The sequence below is a fragment of the Rhea americana genome, unplaced genomic scaffold (assembly GCF_003343005.1).
Source record: "Rhea americana isolate MKP2758 unplaced genomic scaffold, rheAme1 scaffold_83, whole genome shotgun sequence".
Lineage (NCBI taxonomy): Eukaryota > Metazoa > Chordata > Aves > Rheiformes > Rheidae > Rhea > Rhea americana.
The window spans coordinates 2657762-2682313 of NW_028187012.1; the positions used below are offsets into that span (position 1 = coordinate 2657762).

The 24552-nt window shown below is 39.8% G+C and overlaps 1 protein-coding gene across 1 annotated transcript in view; it reads left to right on the forward strand.

The window, feature by feature from the left end:
• Nucleotides 1-22759, forward strand: part of CDC42SE2 (CDC42 small effector 2) — an 83115-nt gene extending 60356 nt beyond the window's left edge. Inside the window, exons 3-5 of the mRNA XM_085323210.1 lie at nt 15105-15206; nt 19993-20110; nt 20301-22759. Coding sequence (XP_085179336.1) covers nt 15105-15206; nt 19993-20091 — 201 coding nt within the window. The 3' untranslated portion in view covers nt 20092-20110; nt 20301-22759. The remainder of the gene's footprint in view (nt 1-15104; nt 15207-19992; nt 20111-20300) is intronic.
• The last annotated feature ends 1793 nt before the right edge of the window (nt 22760-24552 follow it).

Sequence of the window (24552 nt, forward strand, 5' to 3'; positions counted from 1 at the left end):
ATTCAGACTATGAAAAATAATGTGGTTTTTTGGTTTTTGTTTTTTAGGGTGTTTTGGGGCAGGGAGGGTGGTATGTTTTAGCTTTTTTCTTTTTCTTTCAAATATAGGAACCATAGTTGTTTTCCCACCAGCATTTATGATTCAGTTCTGTGTCCACCGCTCTATTTAATGGAAAAGCGGAGTTGTGTGCTTATCTTTTTGGTTTCATTTTCTGATGAGTACAAGGGAAAAGATTTACTCCAAATCTACGCTTATGGTTACGCAGCTAGTTAGCAAGTTCCCAGACTGAGGCTCTTTAGAAAACTGTTCTGTTTTGTTTATTGCTTTTTCTSCTCTTCGTTCCGACTTCTTTAACCGCTAATCTGCGGCCAGTCGCTGCTGTTGGCTGTATCTTGTTTATGCCGTAAGCCGACTGCATCTRTGGAGTTGGGAAGAAGTTGCCCTGAAGTTGCCAATAATAGAAGAGGCTGGAGGAGGTTGAGGGAGCTCYGCAGTACTTAACGTATTGTGGTGCTAAGCTTCCCGTGCTCTGACTACTGCAGAACCAGGTTTTCCTATGCTTTTTTTTTCTCTCAAGAAGCTCCCAAATACAGATTTCTTCCAGCAAGAGCGGTAGATCTGACGTGCTAGGAAAGCCACTAACAATTTTACAGAATTCTTCAATGGATCTAGCTTCAGAATAGCCAATGTTAGATGGAGAAAATGTTGCCACTAAGTGTGTAAACAGATGTGTGTAAACACAATACTAGAAATTCTGCCATTGCTGTAATATGTTTAGTATAGATTAGCTATAACCATTGACTTCATAATTTGTTAAAACTTGCTGCTAATCCAATGGAAAACATGAAACCTGTGAAATGGAAAAACGAAGTTAGCTCAYTTGCTGGACTCGCCTGATAGTTGAGGTTTTCTTTTCAGTGATGTCAAAGTTTTGCTGAAGACCTTAGACTACCGGTGTTGAAATTGAATCCATTTCTGCTACTGGCACAGGGAGGAATTTCTCTGTATTCCACAGCCTCATTACCTGCATGCTGCGTGGGGAGAACTTCACTCGGTAGTAACTCGACGACTGCTGCCATTGCTTGTATGGAATCATGACTGAGTTACTTATTTCTTTGGATGGCCCGAATGCCCTTCATTAATTCAGAGGTACATTTGGACGTGAGATGTAAAAAGAAAGCCAAGGGCGAAGAAAGTTTGGAAAGCAAGTCTAGTCTGTGGATGCATCTTTCCAGACAGACTAGTATGGTTGCTCTAAGAATGATGAAATAACTATGTTCATGCAGACGGTGGTCACAGTACTCCATCATGGTTAAGATGCTTCCCTTGATAATCGATGTACCTGCTGCATTTTTATACTTTTGTCAGGTTAACCACATAGCATACTGCTTAAATAGAACACAGTGTTTTTTCCCATAATTTCTCTATTTTGGTTGGTGCCATGGTCAAATTTCAGTTAAAAATTGGAGCAAATGCTCTGCGAGAAGCTGCTCATGAAGCAGTAATTGCAGAGAGGCAATACCCTTTTGAAGAAGAGCAGTGGTGGCCGTGAGTGCTTCTTGGTGTGGTGCCTGTTGTAAATATAGCACTTGCTATATTTTGCAGAAGACTTATTAAACAAGGAGGGGTAGCCTTGTTAAAGAAATGGAGAAGAAGCTAGAAACACTTTCTGAACACTATGAGCAGCCACGAGTGCTTTTGAAAATGAAAATATGGGGGTGTTTTTAGTTTTTTTTTTTCTGTTTTCTGGATGGCAAATTCTGAATAATAATAAATAATAAATCTACCTATGATTTTGTGCATCTTCTTACTGCAGCTGGTGGAGGTGCAAGGAGCTTTTGCTACGGATTTTCCCTGAGGCTGTATTCAAAAGTATGAATTTTCACAAATAAAGAATTTGGGACAGTCTCTTGACAAAAATTTRAATACTTAATGATTGTTTACACTCAAGACCTGTGGAGCAGTGGCATGCCTCAGCTAGACTGTGCAAAAGTGCCTGTACATGTTTGAAATCTCTATTTTTCTTTGATACGAAGTCGGATAAGGCAGCACAGATTTCTTCATTTTGCCAGAGGAAAGCAGCGTAGTCCATGATAGGGCTTTCTTCATGTTCGGTGTGAGCTGAGCTGGGTAAGAATCCTGTGCTTGACTAAATGTGCTCCAGCACAAGGGCTTTGCTGTCTTGTGTTTCTTCCAGGCCTACGGATTTGCAGCAGCACGCTGTTCTGCTGTCCTCCTGCCCCATGCTTCTGCTGGGGATTTGATAATTAGCTCCCTGAACAACTTCCCTCTCATCTTTTTTTACTTTCTTCTGGAGATCTGCCACGCTTTAGATGAGAAGGCACCTGTGGGCACAGGCCTTTGTGTGGCAGCTCCCACTGAGGGGAAGCTGGAGCAAACACCAGTGCTTTGTGTGGCTGGGATTTTTTTCCAGAGATATAAACTTTTATATAGTTGTGCTAATGTTGGATGCTATTCTGAATACGTCAAAAGCTGAGCAGACTGCTGTTTTAAGTCTGAGTGCAGCTATTGGTATAAATGCTTCTCAAGAGTTGCTGGTATCCTGCAGATACTCTGGTATTCTGCCCATATTACATGCGGGCTCAGCATCTAAGCAGCCCTAAAATACCTAGTGGATGATCCCTTGTTAAATTGTCTTGGATTTTTTTTCTCTTTCTTAATAGTGCCATCACTCTCACGTGCATTGGTGGGACCATCACCTAAATGTGTGACCATTTTTCRTAGTATAGGTAGAATATGGGAGGGTGTTCCTGCTCCAGTTGTATAGATTGTGTGTCTTTTTTCTGCTTTGCCTTCACAAGACCAAGCAAGATAGATTAGATCACAGTGGAATGAATGTGTTCTAGTGACTTACCTAAATCAACTGGATGAACAGTTCTTCAAAGGTAACAGTCAAATTTGGGAGCTTTACAGAGGTCCTCATAAGAATAGGAGGTAGGATGGATGCTGCAGCAAACTTGTGATGACTTGTTTATGAATGCCTCTCCCTGCTATTGAAATGGGGTATCCAAGGCTGTAAACCAGCACTKGCACGCTGGTGAGGGAACTGGCCAGGATGCATTTGGAGCAGCAGGTCAGCAGTCAGGCACATGTCTCACAGAGCTGATGCATGTGAATTTTTTCCCTTTCCAAAAGGATTTGTATGGAAAAGAAGCCTCTTTATTCAGAGCAAGTTTATTTTGATATAAAATTTCCATGCACAAGCCCTGAGAAGCAAGAAGTAGGCCAGGGGAATATTCAGGTTTTTTCAATATGTATCTATATGAACAAATAAGAAGCTGCTGTTACTAGGGTGAAATGCTTTCAGGCTTGGAAGACGGCATGCACAGAAGTTTTTAAAAACTGATGAATGTGCTGCGCCTGTGGACGTTGACTCCTGAGGGTATTACCGTCACGTACTGTGGCTTTGCTTTTGCCTGCAGCACRAGCACTAGAGCTTCCGCCTATGAATTCCGCCACTAACAAATACCAGTGCCGTAACTCCAGAGGACCCATCTTCTCCCAGCAAGGGAATTTGTATGGGTTGCTTGTAAAAGGTTTACTGAAAATACCAACTGTGCCCTTAYTTGTTGGCATAGTCAAGGGTGAATCATAATGAGCAATACTAAATTGCTGCTTAGGAGTGCATATGGGAATGATTTAGAGCTATTGCCCTCGGAGAGGTTGATGTTTTAACTAGCTATTCCAGAGGAAGTATTAGACTTATTGATTGGTTTTGTATTATGAGTATGACTAAAATCCTGTGTCAAGCAGTGGCTGATATCCTGTTAGAAGCCATGTTTCACTTTATTTCTGCTTTTGCGCTACTTATCTTACTTAATGGAGTTTGGTATGTGGAGATATTTCTGAATTAAATTGTGTTATAGAGATTGCTCTGTGTGTGTGTATACAAGCACAGAAGGCTTTTATATATGTGTGTGTATATATGTGTGTGTATGTGTGTGTATATATATATATATATATGCTTCCATACAGATGTAAATGCATGCAGATGTGTGTACACAGGATGTAACAAACCCAGAGCTAGCAGGCTAGCTGAAACAGAAAGCCTTATTACAGGATTTGCAAGCATAAAATACAACTTCTTAACAAAAGAACTTGAATGCRCAGCATATTTAAGGACACCTGAAGCTTTTGTTTATGTTTTAGTTAGGAGGTGACATTCATTTGGTTGAGTAAGAGGGGTTTCATGTTTTAAGTCTTGACACATTTCCCCCAGAGAGCTGTGACTCTCATCATGCCAGCTGACCTCTGAAATATTTCCTGTATTCTTTTCAGAAAAGGTCAGCAAGTAAAAAGAGACCGAACTTAACATGAGACAATTCTCAGCATGTTGCTGTCAGGACTCTTGGAATTAATTGTTTTGGAGAGGGTACTAAATATTTCCAGAAGACTTGTATTGGGATGTCTCTGCATGGTTTATTTACTTTGTCTTTTTTAATATTTTGACTTTGAGCACCATATCCATGTCCTAGCGATGTCAGTGCTAGCCTACGCTTGCTCCACGTTCTTCCTCTTCACCACCATCCTAAGTCAGAGACTCAGAGGGTGGAAGAGACCTGAAAGCCACCTAGTGCAACGCCCCCACCCGAAGCAGGGCCAGTTATAGCAGGTTGCTCAAGACCACATCCAGTAGATGGTTATCTTCATCCACTTGGTTTTGTCGAAGGCTAGAGGCTCAACAATTTCTTTGGGTTGCTGTTCCAGTGTTTGATCACCTTCGTAATAAAAATTTTGTTCATATTAATCAAAATTTTCCGTGTTGCAACTTGAGGCTGTTGCTTCTGATCCTGTCACTGTTTACCTCTGCGAAGAGTCTTGTTCTGTGCCCTCCTGCTAGGTGGTTCAACACCACAGTAAGACCACAGGCAGATTTCTCCTTTTTCTGAAGGCTGCACAAACCCACTTTTTTTTTTTTCTTTTTTTTTTTTTTTCCCCACCTCCCTCACTGGTGTCCCAGCTGTGGCTTTGCTCTGGAAGCTGCAGTGCTACATGCTGTGCTCACAGCTGTTCGAGCTAGTGAAATGCACTTCTTCCAAGTAACAGCTTGGGCATTAGATGTTATGCTGCTCAGCATCTGTATGAAAAGATTATGATCTTGAATGCAAAGTTTTGACTATTGCCAAGTGAGCACAAGCCAGTATCAGGCTTCTTGTATSAGCAGCAGGGCAAGATGCAACTAAACTACCTGTGTGATCAGGACTGTAATATGTCTGAAGATACTGAAGCGATATGGTTGCAATAGTAGAAATCTAGTAGTAGTATTTTATGTGACTGTGTCTGTCATTCTTTTTAGCTGTGTTAAATGGACCTTAATCACTGAAAGTAATGATCTGTTGTTGCTGGAAAGACAAGTTTAGCTAGTGGCAGAAATACTGCTTTTGCCAAATTGAGTTATAAACATCATTTTTAAATTGTGCTAATGTGTATGTTGAAAAAAACTGGTAGTTACCAGCTATATCAAGAAATTGATTTTGATTTATTACATATCTTAAAGCTGGTTTAAGCGTCAGGAATTAAACAAGTTCCCTTTAATGTGTGAGCTAAACACATTCTTAAAAGACCTATTGTCTTTTAGTCATTTGACCTCATCTGGCAAATTTTCCTGTTTATTTAGAAAACTTAGACTACAATAGCCAATTTTGTCATGTGATGACTAACACCATCATAATATAATGGGATATTGTGTAAACAAATCAAAAAGCACACACTTGAAAAGACCGAAGAAGGTTGTGGTGTGCTGAAATTGCTAAAAACAAAGGAGCCATTTGACATAATGGCAGATACACAATACAGCGTGAGGTCTTCGTTTACAAAATAGATTAATTTGCTGAAAAGTTGCACTTTATTTCATTATATTGCACTGAATTTTAATTCAGCTGAAAGATCTGATGAAAYAAACTCTTCTGTCATTTTAGGTTTTTATTTGCGTCTGACTTACATCTTTGTATAAGTAYAAACAGCACTGCTAATTCCTTTGCTTCTGAGCTCAGAAATGCTCAGAAGTGCTTGTTTTTTTTTCTTCCTGTCACTGACTTGTCAGTCAGTAAATACAAAATGATGTTGCCTAAAGGCTAAATCTAGTGTACGTTTAATACTCAATTTATTAGCTTCTGTGAGTAATTGTAACTGCTTAAATTATTTAAAACTTTTCCCTTTTACATCCTTGGTCTCAGTTTCCTAACCTTTCTTTAGCTAGAGGAGTCTGGCTGCATCTTAGATCTGCAGAAAATATGTTGACAGCTAAATGTGCTGCTGGCCTACTAATTTCTGTTGCAAAAGAACTGGCATGAAAACCTGTTCTGATTTCCTCTTGCTTCTATTCTGATGAAACTGTATTTAGTAAGAACTGCAGGAAAAGACTTCTTTCAGTCAAGCCTCTTAAGCAATCTGCTAGAAACTGCCAAAGTAAGTGACTCAGAAATCACCGTTAGGAAAGGTAGTGGCTTTGGTGTTTTGCAGTCGGTAGAGATCACAGAGCTGGCCTGAACATCGCTATGCTGGACTTTTATTCCAAAACAGTGATGGGTGGGAGTTAGCTTGTCACTGAAATATGGTCGTTTGGGGAGAGTGGATGGCATTTTGTCTTGGAGATTATCTTAATTGTGCTTCTTCATATGCTGCTTCTGTATGATAGACCTCTTGAGATAATGCAGTTGAACCTGAAAATGCTAGTTCTTCATCCTTGCTGCTTTGGGGAGAAAGTAATCTCTYGCAATTCAATATAATCAGCATCACTTTTCCTGTAGGAATACTTGGTGTTTGAAAAGTTAAGTTATTTGTTAAAACTCTGAACATATGCTACTTGTTGGAATTGTAACATGACAGTGGATGGYGTCTCTTTATATATTTGTGTGTATATGCACACACATACGTGTATATATTAAAAATGTTTTATATATGTGCATAAACAAAAACACAGATTTCTAGGATCCCTTTTYAGGGAGAAAAGCACGGAGATATGCATCCTAAAGGCAGAATACACAAAAGACAAAGGTACCCCCGGCCCTGCAGCCTCTCCTCATGGGGTTTGGTGGGAGGTGCTCCGAGGCCATTTCCACTGGTTTTGGTGGAGCAGCAGTGGGAACCTGGACACACTGTTCAGACTACAGCTTGTCTGCAGAGGCAGAGCCCATGCYGTGCTGCTGAACGCGATGCTGTAAGGGTGGGTAGGGCCGTACAGCGTGCGTTACGTTGGTGGAAACAGCCACCCCGAGCATATCGGAGGATTTTTGGGGGGGAGCAGAACAGCATGTATGTGGGAGGACGCAAAGTCACTTSCACGGGGTGATCTGATACTTCCTATTCCAGGCATGTGCCTAACTCTTCCTGTGAAGTAATGTGTGTAGGATCAGTCGGGTGGTGCTGCGGAGGGACTGCTTTGCTCTTGCTGTTGCAAGCTTGAGAGCGCTTGCTGCTCTCTCAAGAGCGGGTGAGGGTAGGAAAGATCAAAGAAGGAAGAGAATCAAGGGTGCTTTTTCGCTTCTGGTTTCTCTTCTAACAGTGCAAATTCTCCATGTTGAAATGACTGTCTTGTCTTTGATTAAATCTTTTTCCTGGTTTTACATCTTACTCAGATTTATCTTTGGCTAGCCCTGCTTTTGAAGTTTCAGCTGAGGTCTTGAATACAAAGCTAGCAAATAGCTGTGATTCAGCAGGGATGTATATCRTTGGAAGCTCTAATAGATCACTTTATCTTCAGGGAGAGGCTATGAAATACATATCTTGATTGGTGTGGAAGATCCCAGAGAGTAAATTAACAGATTAGAAAAGCTTGTTTTTTTTCCATTGGATTAGCATAACCTAATATTGGAAGGAACAACAGGAATCCTCAAAACCAAAAAGCATAGCCRTTGGAGGGCTATTTATGAGGAAAGGTCAAAAAACACAACAGCTTGGAGCCTCCACCTAAAACTGATGGATCCTGTTTCGAAAAAGAGCTTAGCAAACTGCATGCTTGCCTATCACTGTTCTGACAGCCCATGCTGCTGGGTTCAGGAGCAGAGTAGCTCCTCACCCTGAAAGCAAATGTACTAGACAGCTACAAAAGGGAACAGGAGCATTTCTGTTGTGTTTGTCTCTGCTCCGGGGAGGGCGGAGGTTGGAGCGGTTGTGATGGGATATTTTTTTGAGGAGAGTTTGTAATTTGGATTTTTTTATTATTATTATTATATGGAAGATGCATTATATCTCTAAATCGTAGTGTGGCAAAGGATTAGAACGTGTGGTTGAGGATCCAATTTATTAGGATTCATTATGTTCAAATTACCCTGCTGTTATTTAAAAGTCAGGCTTGCAAAGAGCTATAGTGGAGAGTGAATTGCTTCTTACTGTATTAAAGGATGTCGTACAGACAGAGAGCAGCAGCTGAGCAGTCTGAAAAACTGACCCTCCTGTTTTGGAGAGTTTTAAAAGCTTCCTAGTGTTCAGGATTTCATGGGCATCCTGGTWTGTAAAGAGCAAACTTTTTTGGAGGTAATAAATGTATGTGCTTATTCTCTGACCACAGACACTCATTCCTTGCAGCATCCAGCTGAATCATTCCGGTCTCTGTTCACTGGGAATAGTTTCCCAGGAGGCAGTTAGCAAGTAAATTTATTAAGTCTTGAACYAGGCTTCAAGTGGAATTACCTGTTCTTGAGCTGCCCTCTTGCCGAGAGTGGTGATAAGCCTGTTTTATGAGAGTAATCACTTAAGAGAAGGGAGAAAAACTACTTTTGGTCTTAGCTAAGCTCCTGAGCCTAGTGAGCACYGCTGACTTGAAGCAGTTCTGCCAGGTAGATGTGACCACGTAAGCCTCGTGCTGTTGGGATACTCAAATCTAAGATGCAATACCGTGGATACCTTGGTTTCCACAGTCCGCATTCCTTTTAAGGGCTGGTTAACTTTTTTTAAAATAGGCTTACCAGGGATTTAAAGGMGAAACTAATACAAGACTGGAAAATGAATCTCAGGAACCTGACTYTTTACTGTGCTTCAGATTAGGTGCCAAAGTGTGAGAGTTTCTTCCTGATTATATAGCAAGACTGCTTGATGTTAAAATACAATAGATGCTTCTCATCCTTTTATTCAAAAAGAAGATTGTAAAGCACAGGGATTATGCCTCAATAAATGTCGATCTTTAGCTTTTCTCATGTGTGCCTTTGTGGCAAGCTTACAAATTTTGTATTGAAATACCTTAACAGGGAAGCCAAAATAAGAATGTCAAAAAGAATAATAGTCTTGCAGAGTAAGCAGAAATGATGACAAGTATGGACCAGAGTTCCTCTTCTACAAATAATAAGATAGAAAGACAAAGAGCTGCTCCAAAAATGAAGATAAATACATACATTATGTACAATGATGTATGATTTTATATATGGTTTGTTTCGTATTGATTTGGATCTGGCTGGAGACCTGGTATGCTGGATCAGATCAGCATGCTATTTCTTTTCCAACTTCGTTTACTGCGCCATACTCCTTTTTTCCAAACAGATAAATATTAAATTAAGGAAGAACGCCTGGATGCATAATATATATGTATGTGCCAAAACTATATATATATGGAAGCACACTCAGTGAAAAATCCCATAGTTGTAAGGTTTTGGGAAATATTACAAAGRTAGCAACTGGCAAGTAAGTTTTTATCTTTGTCTTGTTTTTGTTTATGTGAATCAAAAATATTCTCCTAAATAAAAAAGCAGCGAAACCAGTATATCAGCATTATTTTTGACCACTGTTCTTTTAAAATTAACTTTCTCTATTTGTGACTTAAATACCCAACCTTGCTATTTCTAATGCAAGGTACAGCTCTAGTCTGTCCCTGACACTAATTTGTTGCTAGTACGGATGTGGTCTGTTCGTCCCCTTCTCTAGACTCATGTTGATGGGTGTTCTCCTGCTTGATTTCTTAACAGTTTAGTTGAAATTTCTGCAGTCTTAAGATAAAGCTGGGACAACCCGTAGCTGGGTAAAGAGCATTGCTGTGAAAGGGAAAAGAGTTGACAGGTTTTTCTTGGGTGTAAAGTAGAGATACCAGGAAATGGTTGGTGACAGGAAAATGTGACAGATGAGGGAATTTTAATAAAGAAGCATTGTTTTCAAGAACCATACATGTTTGCAATATGGGAATAACTTAGGCTCTTTGAATTTCTATTTCTACCATGTATCGCTTTATGATTAGAAAACATGTTCCTGATCTGCATCCACAACATCACTTTCTTTTGAGAGCTGACAAGGGACTTTGTTGAACTGAGATACAGGCTTCTGCAGTTAAAATTACCATATGCTGGTGGAGCGAGGGAGCAATCCTTTGAAGTGGTGCGCATCAGTTATATTTCAGTCTAGGATTTAGGATGTATACCTAGCTGATACCTTCCAAAAATCTGGTGTAGATTAAGCAGAGCATGCTTTTCTGCCAGCTAAACTGGTGGACGTAAAGCTGGAGGAACAGGTTACATATATCATGCCAGAGGTTTTGACTTGGAGATTTCTTTGCTTTTGATCCCATGTGTACGTAGGTTACTACTTGCAGTGACTTTTGGTGATATCTTTGTATGCTTTTTCTCTGCATTTGATTTCACTTCTGATTTCTCCTTTTAGCAATTTCAAAGAAAAATAACTTTTAGCCTGCTAGGCTCTCAGTGACAACATTCAAATCTTCTGTGATGTATTTGAGACCTGGAGAAGTGTCAAAAACATTACTTCATATATGTGTGTGTGTGCAGGCAGATAGATGTGACTGACTTGCACTGTTGCCACTGCTGTGTGAGGGCTTGAGCTAGAGAAGTGCTGCCCAACCTCTGTACAAAACTTTGAGATGGTCGAAAAAGATCATTTCTCTGCAAACTAAAAATAGAAAGAATTTTTTAAAAAGCATTGGTCTGGAACTGTCAGTGGCAATTATTTAAAGAAATGGATTCCAATTTTGAGTTTCTAGCAGTAAGTAGCTTTTTAAACTATGAAAGTTGTTTTTCAATAAAATGCTTGTAATTTTGCCAACTAGTAGGCTGGTGTAATCAGATTAWTTTTTTTTTTCAAACTTATCAATAGTTTCAAACCCTCAGAAGGTTAAAATCGTTTCCAGGCGATGCAAATCGTGATGGCTTTCTAAATCCTGATCTTAAACTTCAAAAGAGACACTAGCCTGTGTGGGTGCGAAAGATCATTCACAGCTTAAGAATAGCAGAGACATCAATTCGTCCCTGCATCACTATGGTAATGGGAATGCGATACGGTTTCAGGGCAGCTGCTGTATGTGTGCAACGCGCAACTTCTGAGCTGGCTCCTCAAAATCCTTCCCCTCCCCTCCAGCCTTGCTCAGCCAAACTTGCATCCCCTGGACTAGTAATTGCAGACGGCTGCTTCTTTTTGTAGGGTAAAGATGACCTGGTGCATCCTCTGGAATCCAAATTCTTTAGAATTATGAACTGAGGAAAGCCATTAGAGGATATTTCTGTATTCCACCTCCAGGATCTCGTAACAAGAAAGATAACTGACATTTAACAAACTAGTTATGGTGATTTTTTTTATTTTTTTTATTTTTATTATTTTTCCTCCCTCGCAAGAAAACATCCACAAGAAACAGATACAGGAAATCAGGACCTCATTGTGATTAGGTTATGAGTTAGGACTTAGCAGTGTTCTGCCAGAAGCATCACCCTTAATTTAAAACAAGCCTTCAGATACCATAGTATAAATACTCAGTTGTATCTAAGTCCTTTGTGCTGGCTAGACATGAAAGGTTGTTGTGTAGGTCACCTTCATAACGAGAACTCATTATTAGACTGATYAGTGAAATTTATATTCTAAGGTTAATTATTTATGGTAAGTTTCCAAAGGGAGGTTGGAGTACAGATGAAGGCTAACTGGAATCGATTTTGGTTGCTACAGGAGTTTGGAAGCTCTGGGAGCTTAGAGACTTTATCAGCTTGGGCACATGGCTTACATTAGGAACAAGCACAGAATAGGCACAAATGATGTATTGAGAGGAAAAGAGTATATTGGGCTATTTCTTCTAAAGTGAAAGATGAATGTGCTGGTTCTGTACTCCTTTCAGAATAAATATACTGAATTGATTGAAGAATCGATCCATGTGTCAGTTCTTATTGTTTGTAAAGCAATGGTAGTGCATGTATTCTTACAGATGCAGGACCTCAGAAAATAATAAAAGTTCAGAATTAAATCCTAGCAAAGATGATGCTTGTGGGTGTCATCTGAAAGTCTTCTAGCCTTTCTAAGCCTGCTGCCTGACTCCTCTCTGCTGTGTTACATCCTCCTAAAATAGGTGACTTTTACTGTGCTTGCCATATCAAGTCACCCAACCTAGTCAGTCTTTATTAGCTCGCTGGATGAGGCTGTCTTTGCTAAGAAGCAGCACATCCTAATAACGGTCGTTTTGTAGAGCAAAAGAACTGATATTGAGGAGCCAAGATGCATGTTAGGTGCGTTTTGGGATTTACTTCAGACTGGCATGTCTGGTCCTGTGGCCTCGACATCCACTAGCAGTTGGAGTGCATCAGCTATACAAGAGCATCTCTGGTTCAGCTTCATCTGAAAGAAATCCAATTTATGCACTGCAAGGTTACCCTGCAGTTCACATGGAAGCATAGTAAACAGGGACAGGCAAAGTCACTTCAAAAGCATGCTCATGAGCCAAGCTAAAAATGTATTGTAAATGCAAAGTAAGTGCTCCTGCAGCAAAAAAAAGCAGCACTTTATCTGCTTTTAGTATGAACTGCTTTGGGGTCTTGATTTAGCAGAGCATTCAGTCGAGTCCTGTTGCTTCAAGGCATCTGTGGGCACGTGCCAGGGTGTAACTGGCTGATGGCCTCAGCAAAGAAACTTGCTGAAGATAAGAATCAGGGTTGAATGGTGGCTCACTAGCTGGTGATTACAGGAGAATCATTTCCAGGCTTTCATGAAAACCAGCACTTTAATGCTCTTACTGATATGCCAATATTCTCAACAACAAGCATAGAAGGAAAGTTCTATACCCAAAGAAAAGTTTAAGTTCTTGAGCGGGGCAGACTGAGATTGTCTACAGTTTTGGTCTGAATCACCCCCCCAGCATTTCAAAACTATTAAAACCAACAATTCAAAGCTTTATTATTTAGCTTTACACAAATGGCTCTGACGTTCTGTTATTCTCAAAAATGCAATATAAACTAAACTTACAAAATTGCAACAAAGTGTTTTGATACGTGCTCCTGTGGCCCAGGACTCTAGAGATTCTTGCACCTGTAGAGCAAGGGCAATGATGCAGACAAACTGGCTCAGCATTTTACAATATTGTATTGTGTAAATACAGACACGATGTTTAGAGTAATCGTTACAGGTGGGGACACTGAATCCTGAACACTTCAGATTAGCAGTTCTCACCCAATGTAGGCATAAAGATCTCACCTCTCAAGTTAGCTATGTATGATTTACTAGCTTGTATCATGCGTAACTTAGATTGCTGTATATATAAGTGAGTTTGACTTCCAGATTGAAATGTTAATGCATTGGAACACAGTAATAGATTCTGTTGTAGCTATTTATATCTCTGCATGAAATAAATTAATGCTTTCTGGTTTTGAGATATCTACATTAATTTCCATAAATGCTTTCTTCTCAATAGCCCTCAGACTATAGGAAAATGGTTTTTATGCAGTTATTTTATTTGGTTGATCTTGTCAAACGTGTATAGAGAATTCACTAATAGTCTTGGCACGGACAGATGATTTTTGGCTATGTCTAGGTGAGGGGTTTTGCCTTCCCCACCCCATCCCTTGGCTGTTCAATATTGATGCAGTAAGATACTGAAGCCTCCCAAAACTGGCTTTAGCAATAGGGAAAAGCTACACAAAAGGGCTGAAAGTGTTTTGTACTTGCTGGCTAAGGCCCATGATATATTCTCATCACTGTGGGCTCTGATTCATAAAGATTCATCTGTTTTAACAGCAGTGAGTCTGCTCGTGAGACATGTGTCTTCCTGTCTGAGTCTGGGTGGTCCTACGATCTCATTGCAGGCTAAAAACGGGGGAGATCTCTAAAAATGAGACTGAGCAGACTTTAGGACAGTGGCAAGCTTGTAACTGAGCTTAAGTGGCTTCTTAGCTCTTGTACTGTATTTTGTTTCACCTACGTTAGGTTGAAATGTTCTTACTGTGCTCTGTGGCTCTTCTCACCGTTTAGACCCAAGGTGCTGGCCTGGGGTGGCTGCAGGCTGCGTGCGTCGCTCTGGCCTAGGAGATAAGGAGAGAGGTTTTTCCATTTTACTGCTTTAGACGCAACGTTCAGCTGGAGGCAGAGAGCCAAGGCAGCTTTTATTAGAGGAAGTCCTAACTGCCTCTAATTTCTCATTTGCCTGTTATTACGTTGCATTAATACAGATTGAAGCCATGACTCTGAGAAAGGGGAGGCTGAGGTTAAGTTAGTCTTCCATTATGTCTTACAGCACAGGAATCAGGATATCTTTAGGATGTAATCTGGCATACTGCCTTAATATCATACTCTGCCCTTGCAGCTTGCGCACTACAACCGTGCAAAGTGCAAGTTATCTGCGTATCCAGACTCCTGGAAGAATATGGCTGTGACTAAATCTCGTCAAATTCAAAGGATTGTTTTGCAGATCAGTGAAGAACATCTCTAGAAATAGGGACATAAGGTCCCTCAGTGCCATAGCAAGCAACAAATTCTGTAAATTAGCGGTTTCATATGCTCCGCTAGTGCTCTTTGATTCTTGTTTCAAATAATTAACCTTCAAATCTGATTCATCACATCATGCTTGAATACAAATTCTGACAGAAGTTACTGTATGAAGCATTGCAGATCGTACATTCCACTTAAACACTATGAGYCTTTGGTTGGCCTAAGTGTTAGGAGTGACCTCAGTGCTAGTCTAATGGTCTGCTGTTGATCCTCCAAATAAAAAGCAAGTATGGTATTGCTAATGTCTCAGTTCACCTGAAAATCTGGACTCTGCCTTTCAATTCCATGAAAATATTCTATGGTGTACAAAATACCAGAGTGTTAACTGTTAACTTTTATATTTATGATGCATATTGGTTTTGTCTTTTTAAATGAACCTCAATCTGATGATTTCTTTACCTTCCTTTCAGAAAAGACGACGGCGGATTGACCGAAGCATGATTGGAGAGCCAACAAACTTTGTGCACACAGCTCACGTAGGATCGGGAGACCTGTTCAGTGGAATGAATTCGGTAAGTGTGAGCAGGTGAAGAATATTTCATTTTAGACAGGATCCAGGAAYATTTTATATGAATGCTGTGGCTGGAGCAAGAAGGAGTGATTCTTTGCTGAGTTCATAAGCGTTTTTGTGAAGCTTAAGAACAACCTGCTAGTGCCTTAAGCCCAAACCTTAACCACTTGTACTCAAGGTTGGGGAATAGCATGTTTTTTAAAAAAAAAAAAATCCTGTATTTATTGACATTGCTGTATAAACTATATAGGCTATGTCTAAAGTACTTCAAAAAATSAGATAACATTTGTGAATAAAATCTAATATTTTTTGAAATTATTCTAGTATGTTGGAATGAAAATCTCTTCAAAATATCTAATTCAGATTAGATTTCTTATCTTAAATGTTTTAAGCATTTTTAAYGTAGTTTATTTAAAACTCGCTATGTTTTCTTAGTTCACGGTTCATACAAATTTTTTGTTTGTCCTTGCTGAGGTTTTCTATTCTCTGGTAAGCCTGTTTGTGATACAAATTATTTCCAGAGCAAGCAACGCTGATGTCACGGGCAGGGTTTTGTGGCTTCCTGTAGGTAGTAGGAACTATGAATGTTTTTGTATCTTTGAAAGTGAAAAACAGAGGCTAAGACAGGATATTGAAAAGGACTTTATGAGGATAGATTGCTTTTGTGCTGCATTGGTATTTCACAGAATATACTATCTGTTTTTAAGGTCAGGTTTATTTTATTAATATGTGATCTGAGAAAAGGGTGATATATAGATATTGAGGAAGAAATGCCACTTGATCTTTATAATCCCCTTTAAAGGGGGGAAAATGGTTTGGAGATGGTGGATTTTGGTACGGGGAAGACAGAGTTCTGCCAGAGATAGCAGAACAAAGAGCAGAGCTGTAAAGAAAACGTCAGTCGTATTGCAGGCAAGTGAGGTAATTTGTAGCTTCCTAGAAACTAATTTGATTTTACAGTTTATTGAGATCAGGAAAAGACTTTTCTAACTCAGTAGCTACTAGGAAAGAGCAAAACCTTGGAAATCTCACATGACAAACAAAAGGCCAATTTTTTTCCTAAAGCGACATAATRGATTGGAGGTGATCTAAAGCATCTGTAAACAAGTTAAATAGATGAACATAGCTTCAGCTTGATAAAATTCAATTAAAGCTCATTATTTGTTAATGCAATATATTACATTAATATTTAAAACAATGTATAAATTGAAATGATGAGGTGAGCGAGTGGTGGTCTTAATAAAATTAGAAAATGCATGGCGTTTTTGCCTTTTTAGCTGTTTGCTGAACCTCCTGTGAGAACCTTTCTCACTGCTGAGCTGCCTCCTGGGAAGGTGCGGTGACTGCCTGCAGCTCTGCTCTCTCACCACAAAGACATACTCACTTTGCCCTCGCCTTTAAAAATCCAGCTCATCTACAAATAAGAAATAACCACTGTTGTCTGTCTACATGGACTTTCTTTCATTTTTGAACACTTACACCTGGTTATCTCTCTCTCTTTTTAGTTGTGTTTTCCCCATTTGGWTAACGTACTGCATCAATGACCAGAATGATTTTTCTGATCCCAGATCAGGATTATTTTTTGCAAACTGTCTCTCTTTTTTTCAGAAGTATAATTTTTTTTTCTTTTTTCTTTTTTTTTTTCCCCTCACCGCATTGCCTATTTTCCTGCCTCTTTCTTGGTATCTCACTGAGGAAATATTTCATCCTGTCTCCTTGTTCATCCCTTGCAGTGTAACATCCAAGATCAGTTTAATCTTCATGTGCTTTTCTGCTGCTTCATTTTTATAGTATGGACATTTACTACTTTGTCAATCTCTTTGTACCTTCTGTCTTCTGAATACCTTAGGCAAACCTCCTGGAACTTCGTTAGCTTTTTCCCATATAAATTGGGTTCTTCATTCAGTGTCTGCTCTCTGCCTTTTTCATCAGCGTTGTTCTTCATACGTCCTCATGCTTTCAGGTACAGTAGCTTTCAGACTACTGAAAGACTGTGCTTTTTGCTTGCCTTCTGTGTAGAGAACCTTGCTGCTTTGTCAAAGGCAAAATTAAACAGTAGGAGCCCTCTGTGCACATTTCCCGTCTCCTTCCCAGCACCTTCCTCCTTTTTTACCTTTGTATTCCCTGCTGAAGTTTCTCGCTTTATTTTTTTGCTTCATACTCCACAGTTTCTCCTTTGATTTCATGTATTGCAGCCTTAGGTTTTCTCTTGTTTTATTTCTCAAGGACCATCTGTGCTATTTTCTAATTCTAACAGGGAGGAAAAAAGGGAAAGAAAGAAATTAATGAGATACAATCTGTTGTGCTGCAGATSTGTGATCTTTAATTGGTGCGACCCTTTTCCCCATCCAAAATTCTTGAATCCTTAGAGTATCTAAATTAGATGTAACACAGGAAAGAACACTGCTGTTATGTATCATCAGAAGGCAATGGTATCCTTGGAGGGAAAAAAGTTGTATTTCATTGTGTTTRTGCTTGTAGTTTAGGTTGCCTCAAAAGGAGGATGTTTTGGGAGTGCTGCCTGCTCMGCACAAGATGTAGACCTGCTTGGTGCTCTGTGTTTTTGAGGCTGGATGTCTCGTATGTGAATTTTTCATATACAAAATGATCATTAGACTGTCACTGTAGTCAAGCTTAATTTTGCTGGAAGGCTTGCTTGTTTTGTTTTAGGTGCAACAGCCTTAGCATTTTAGACTGATACTTCCTTGCCCACTAACACAAGCATGCATGTGAGGCACTTTAGAAGAAGCACTCCTGAAAACTTACTCTCTGGTCTTGCCATTTGTGATACGCTTGTTTGTAGGGAACTTGTCAGGTTGGGAGGCGAGTGCAGTGCCACAGCTGTGCAACCAGACGTGCCCTGAAGCCATGTATTTTTTTTTTCTAGATTTGCTTCACTAGAGGTTCATTCAGATGATACAAATGCTGGCCTTAAGGCATACTTCTAAGCACTTCCACCTGTAGGTTAACTATTTGCTGAGATACGCTGGTTACACTCGAACTCCTGTTATCCAAGACCAGCAGAAGATGCTGTGATGACCAGTGTGGTGAAACAGGAAAGCTTTCAAACCCAGCCCATCAACGTGGTTGCACTCTGCCTCCCCCTTTCCTTACTGATTTTTTGTGGTCTCTGGTGACAGACCCACTAGAGCACCAGCTCTGGAGGTCTCCCTGGAGAGGCATTTTCATATCACCTTGCTTTACCACAGCTGTATTACTTGAGCAAAGCACAAGCTTAGAAGATGGCTTTACCTTGTGCTGTGTAAGTACATAAAAAGGCTCAGGTCTTTTGCACAGCACTGCAATGTGCTGTACTGTCAAAGACATAGGCCCTAAAACAGGATCTCTTCACATTGGTTTGAGACAGGGTGTGCAGGAAAAAGCAGTGCTGATWCATTTGCGGCAGGGAGAGGCGTTGCTTTCCTGCGGAGGTCTGTTTAGAGGAGTGTACTGGGTTTTGTCTTTGCAGACGAGAAAATAATCACGCAAGCTACTYGGAGACCTAGCTCCATCACTGTTTTAGTGTAGCCTTTTAGTGATATTTCAAGGCATCTATGAAAGAGCATACCTGAAATTATTTTGAGTAGGGCCTTGCAGACATTGGTTTCTTGACATAGGTCTCCAATTTCAGAAGCTGTATCTTTAAATACATATGTTACCTAACAAGTCGGCAACAAACATGAAGTATGCTCTTGGGTGTAAATAGAAAAAAGCCAAACCTTTCACACTGGAGTTGTCTTCCTGTGGGCGTTAGGAGATGTTCATTTTGGTTTATGCACGACAAGCACAAAAGAAAACTATATATTCTCTTCCTTTTTTGGAGGGGGGGGGGAAGCAATGAAAGCCGGCGGGGGGGGGGGGGGGGGAAGGGGTGTTCTTTATGCATTTGTTTGCATCAGCCTAAAAATAACTTCAAATAAATTATTTCCAGAGAAGTTGATAGGTTGAGCATGGTTTAAAAAATAAATGCCCTACTGATTAAAGGAATAATATCAATTAAGGGAAAAGTTTGTTCTGCTAAAAAGAAAAAAAAATCCACAAACAAACAAACTTCCACATCACAGAATCATAGAATGGGTAAGGTTGGAAGGGACTTCTGGAGATCATCCAGTCCAACTGCCCCTGCTCAAGCAGGGTCACTTAGAGCACATTGCACAGGCTCATGTCCAGGTRGGTTTTGAGTATCTCCAGAGAAGGAGACTCCACAACCTCTCTGGGCAGCCTGTTCCAGTGCTCTGTCACTCCCAAAGGCTGCTTTTTGGTTTAGAAAGCCCTTTTGTTTTAAATGTTCCAAAATTAATCATACAGTGCAGATGTTATCCAGATACTTCCGAAATTGTCTGTTACATTTTTAACTTAGCCGTGATGTTAGCTTCACTGCTTTATCATACTTAGTGAAGAACGGTTCCCATATAACCAGCTAAATTGCAGCTTGTCAGATGGAGTGGAGCTGGAAGCCAGCAAGAGATCTGATTAATTTTCTTGAGTAATCAAGCAGCTCAGTGAAAGCCTGAATCAGCCAGTTTTCTYTGGGAGAGAGGAAAACTTCTGCATCAGCACCAGTCCCTCCCTCCCGCTCTCCTGCTGAGCTGCCGCCAGGGCTGACGCTTCCAGTGGGTTGGCTCCGCCAGTGTCTTCATGCGAAAGTAATGCAAAAGCRTTAATGGAGAGAGCGCCCTGGAATACCAAACCAAGCCAAACACCAAAACCCCAGGCAAGAAGCCGGCGCAGTTGCTGCGTAGCCGCCTTTCTCATTTTCCCTGACACCCTTTCCCTTGTGTTTCCAGGTGAGCTCCATTCAGAACCAAATGCAGTCCAAGGGGGGCTACGSAGGCAGCATGTCTGCAAACGTTCAGATGCAGCTTGTAGATACAAAGGCAGGATAACCCTGGGGAAACCTTTCCAGTAAGTATCGCGCTCTTGCTTTTTAGGCACTGGTAGAGCAGTAAAGAGGAACGTCCTGACGCGTGTCGGAATGAACTCCCTATAAATAGCTGCATCCTAGCGATGCACAGTTTGAGAGTGCATTTCTGGGTAGAAGGTTTGGTACCAAAGCATTTGAAACTGAGTTTAACGTGTGTTTTCTGTGTTACAGGTTTGTGTGAGTTCCTGTATCTTCTTTCCTGTGTCCCCTCCTTTGCCTTGGTGACTGCTTTCTGTGTTCATGATGAGAGAGAAGTGATGGCTCGTTGTTCACCCGTTGTGATTACTCCAGTGAAAAGTTGCTGTTCTGCTCTGATGATGCCATTTCTCAGATTGGTCCTACCGTGCCTTTCAGTGGCATGCACACATTGGCCTCTACCAGCACTATGGACGTAGAGCTGTTTAGGATTGTTTTTAGCTTTTTCTTTTTTTTTACTTTTTGATTTAAAGCAAATTAAAGCATCAACCGTAGCTTYCCTCATCCCTCTCACAAATACTAATGCACAGCGTTCAGTTGCTCTTTATTCTTTAAATCTCTTTCTCYGCTCAAGTAATTTAGAATTGAGTGACTTTCCATTAATATTTTTAATCTCTCATTGTTCATATCCATTTTTGAAAGGTCTGGGACCTGCAAGCACAAATGATTGTTTCCTACAAAATCAGCAGAGTAGATGACCGCATGCTTTGTGAAGTTGCTTTGTATGGTGGCCCATTCGGTGCCAGAAAAAAAAAATTGCTTGCTGCGGACTGATGATACTGTTGCTGGTGAAAAATTTAGCTGTGGCACCAAGTCATGCCTGTCTCTGAAAGAGGACTTGTAACTTAGCTGCTTCAGAGTTATGTCTTTATTTTAGTTTTTATCCAACTGGTCTTGAAATAATAAAGAGAGAGCTTGCATTCATAAGGCATTTGTTGTAAATGTTCAGTATATTTATTTTGAAAGAGCTGACCTCGAGACTGTAAACCAGTGTAGTACCGTATCTAAGTGTTGTGGAAGCGCTTTAGTCTATTTAAAAAAAAGAAAAAAAAAAGAAAGAAAGACAAGCATCATGTTTGGCTGCTTCTTTTTCCTTTTACAATTTTTCTTAATTTTAGGTTGTACGGTCATTTCCAGTAGCAGCATGTCAAACTGCCTGCAATATTAGCTGAAGTTTAGTAGACCTCTCTAAGTAGTTGGCAGTTTCTGTGTACTAAATATTTCGGGGCCATGGAAGTTGCTAAGAGCAACATACTAATCTGGCAGAACAGATGCCAGCAAAAACAACATACAGGGTGACTTTTTACTAAGTCAGTAAAAAGCCTTTTGCTCAGGTTCCAAAGCATGTTGTGAAAATTGTATTTTAATATTGCACTGTTTTCAGATTATCTCTGTAAATGGTCCYTTTTTATTTTTTTCCTCCCTCCTTGTTGGTGGTTTGAAACAAGTCAATGGTTTGAATCCTGATCGAGTTTTATTGTGGRGAAAAAAAAGTCATCCTAACAGATAAGGCACAACTGAGCTTAATCAGATTCGTGTTTATACACACAGACACACGTGTTTATAAATATAGATTGCTATCATAAATGATTCTTTCTGCTCTTCCCATCCTTTCCCTGATTTCACATTGCAACAGCTATCAGATTGATTTTTTTTAAAAAAAAAAAAAAAAAACATGTACGAACCTACCTAACTCTCGTCTCTCAGTTCACAACCAGTAGGCAAAATGCAGTGGCCACGGAGGTAGCTGTCCATCCCTAAGTTGTATTGCAGTGGCAGGTGTCAGTTATCTGCTCTTGAATAGTTCCAGTTAGGTTGRGTGGTCTTCACCGATAAAGGTACTGATTCGTGACGACACAAGATCAGGATGTTCAGTTGTCTGGGGTGCATAAACACATGGCAACGCCATGATTTTCTTTTTTTTTAAGGGGTCAGCATTTCCAATGCCACTTTATCAGTGAGTCTTAAATATACTATGATTACAAAATGATTTTAACTTTGTCATCAGAAATTGCGGCTGAAATTTGCTTGCTGAAACTATCTTGCCTTTGTCAAAATGTCTTCAGCTCAATAGCCAGAAAAAAATTGACATATTTTTATAACAGACATACTTTTTTTGTACATTGTGTTCATTCTTGAATAAAGTCAGTTCAGTGTTGGCTTGTAGATATTAAAAGGAAAGTATTGACTTTGATTCAATAAATGTTTTCTTTCAGTTGGTGGCTTACCCTTTTTCTTTTTCATAAGTTACATTTGCACTAGCAAAACACTTGCATCTTACAGACAAACTGGCGRGGAAACTTCTCAAAGGAGTAACCTGTTAGCATGAGAAGAAAAAGTAATTTGCAGGCTTGAGTGGTTTTTCATGCCACTTGACCCTTTTGTTGCGAAGTAGTTTAAACCTTAATTTGATAAGCATTTTTGTTTCATTGATTTAATGTGTTTACCAGGGGCCTCTGTAAGGATCTCGGAGAGAAGATTCCTTAATATGAAACAAATCTGAAATCTCTCATGAAGGTTTTCTCCCTTTTGAGTTTCCTTCTTTGCTCTTGATGGTGAGGCAAATTATTTGACTGCACTGGTCTGTAGAAGACCAGTTAAATGCAGTATCACAGTAATATATACATCTCCATTAAATCTACCTGCAAGCCACAGTGCCGTCTACTGTGTTTTGTTTAATTCATTACTTYGTGTTTGAGACTCTTAATTTCTCAAGAACCAGTTTACTACTTTAAACTCATGCCAAATTGTTTTTAAGAATGGTACTGAATTATCTGCCATGTGATAAGCTGTTAAATTGCCAGTCGAGGAAAAAAGCTAGTGGTAAAGGGAAAGAAGTAGATCAAGAGAAAACCATGAAATAAAGATCAAGCACAAAACTTTTATTTACACACACATATACACACACACACACACACACACACACACATATATATATGTATATATATATATAGTTAGTACAAATCTTTGATGACCTTGTGTACCCTGGTGAAAGAGGAAATAGAGTAACAACGATTTAGCCAGAATTATAGGATTATTCACTACTGAGATGGAGGCAGCTCTCATTTAGAAATGTTTTCACAAATCTAAGAAAGAAAAGTCAAAAAGCAGTTACTGCCCCCACAAAGCAGTAGGCTTACTAAGGCATGTAGGATTAGTGCATTAAGATTAGRAGATACTTCTAACGTTTATTAAAATAATTTATTTGACCCCTTCAAGGGAGTCTGCCTGCTCGCGCTTAGTCTTTAGGCTGCTTAGCTGCCTCAAGCAGTTGCATGAGTCAGTTCGTTCCTGTTGCACCTTTTTAAAATGAGAAGATGCTGARTTGGCACCCAAATCTCTGAACGTAGTCTTGGTCCGCAGTGGCGTTGCGCTCCGCCATCTTATAGCATACCAAAAAGAAAACCCATCAGACCGAGAAAATTAATAGTTAGGGCAAGATCTATGGATTTCCTTATCTACATAGTGGCACATGTGTACCAAGTGCAATACGTATTTCATCACAACATAATTATCCTGACTTGAGTACTCCATTTCTTTTGGAGTAGCAGTAGGATCTAATTTAAAGTTTTTGCTATTTTGTTTATGGATTTGAGTAGAGCTCCCTTATAATGAATTCAAAGTAGTTGTTTTTCAGCTTCAAGGGGGATTCTGTCTCTTAGTGCCTTACTGTGATTCCTGATCTTCGTGTTCCTTGAAGAGCTCTATTACACCTGATGCTCACAAGATTTCATAAACTTTATATACTTAACAAACAAAAAAACTGTCTCATTCTGAAACGAGGGGGTAGCAGTACTCATTCACCAAAGAAAGATTACTAGGTTTTTGTGAAAAGATTTCAATGGAAGAAGTGGGACAAGGACTGAGGCTCAAGTAGCATGCGTGTCCACAGATCAAAAGCTTCTGGTAAGAATTTCAGAAAAACAAGTGTGGCCCTGGATTTTGGAGTTCCAGCTCATAGCTGGGTTATTGCATCTATTTGAAATTCAGCAACAAAAATTCCAACTTCTCATTCCTTATCCCTTCTTCTGTCATGGCTCACCACAGAAAACCATGCAAATTTCTTCTTTAATATCTTACTATTCCTCAGAAACTTCTTTTAACACAGGAGAATGACGAAATCTGGTCTAGATGGCAGATTTTGTGGTATAATGCGATTTCCCTGAGCACAGTTATGTCAGGGCACAAAACACTTTCAGAATAAGGATATTTTAAAACACATGATTTGGGATAAGAGTTTATCTCAAATAACTGTATTAACTCTGTGAAAACATGTTGGTTGCAACCAGAGACCAAAATATAGCTATACAAGTGTATTATTAAAGGTAACAATGGCCTTGATCTTAAGCAACTTTAAGACCTAAAAATGAAGCTCAGCCCAGTAATGCCTTCTTTATGAAAAATTTACGGGAGCCTGCCCGGGCTGAGGCTATGCGTAACGTGGGCT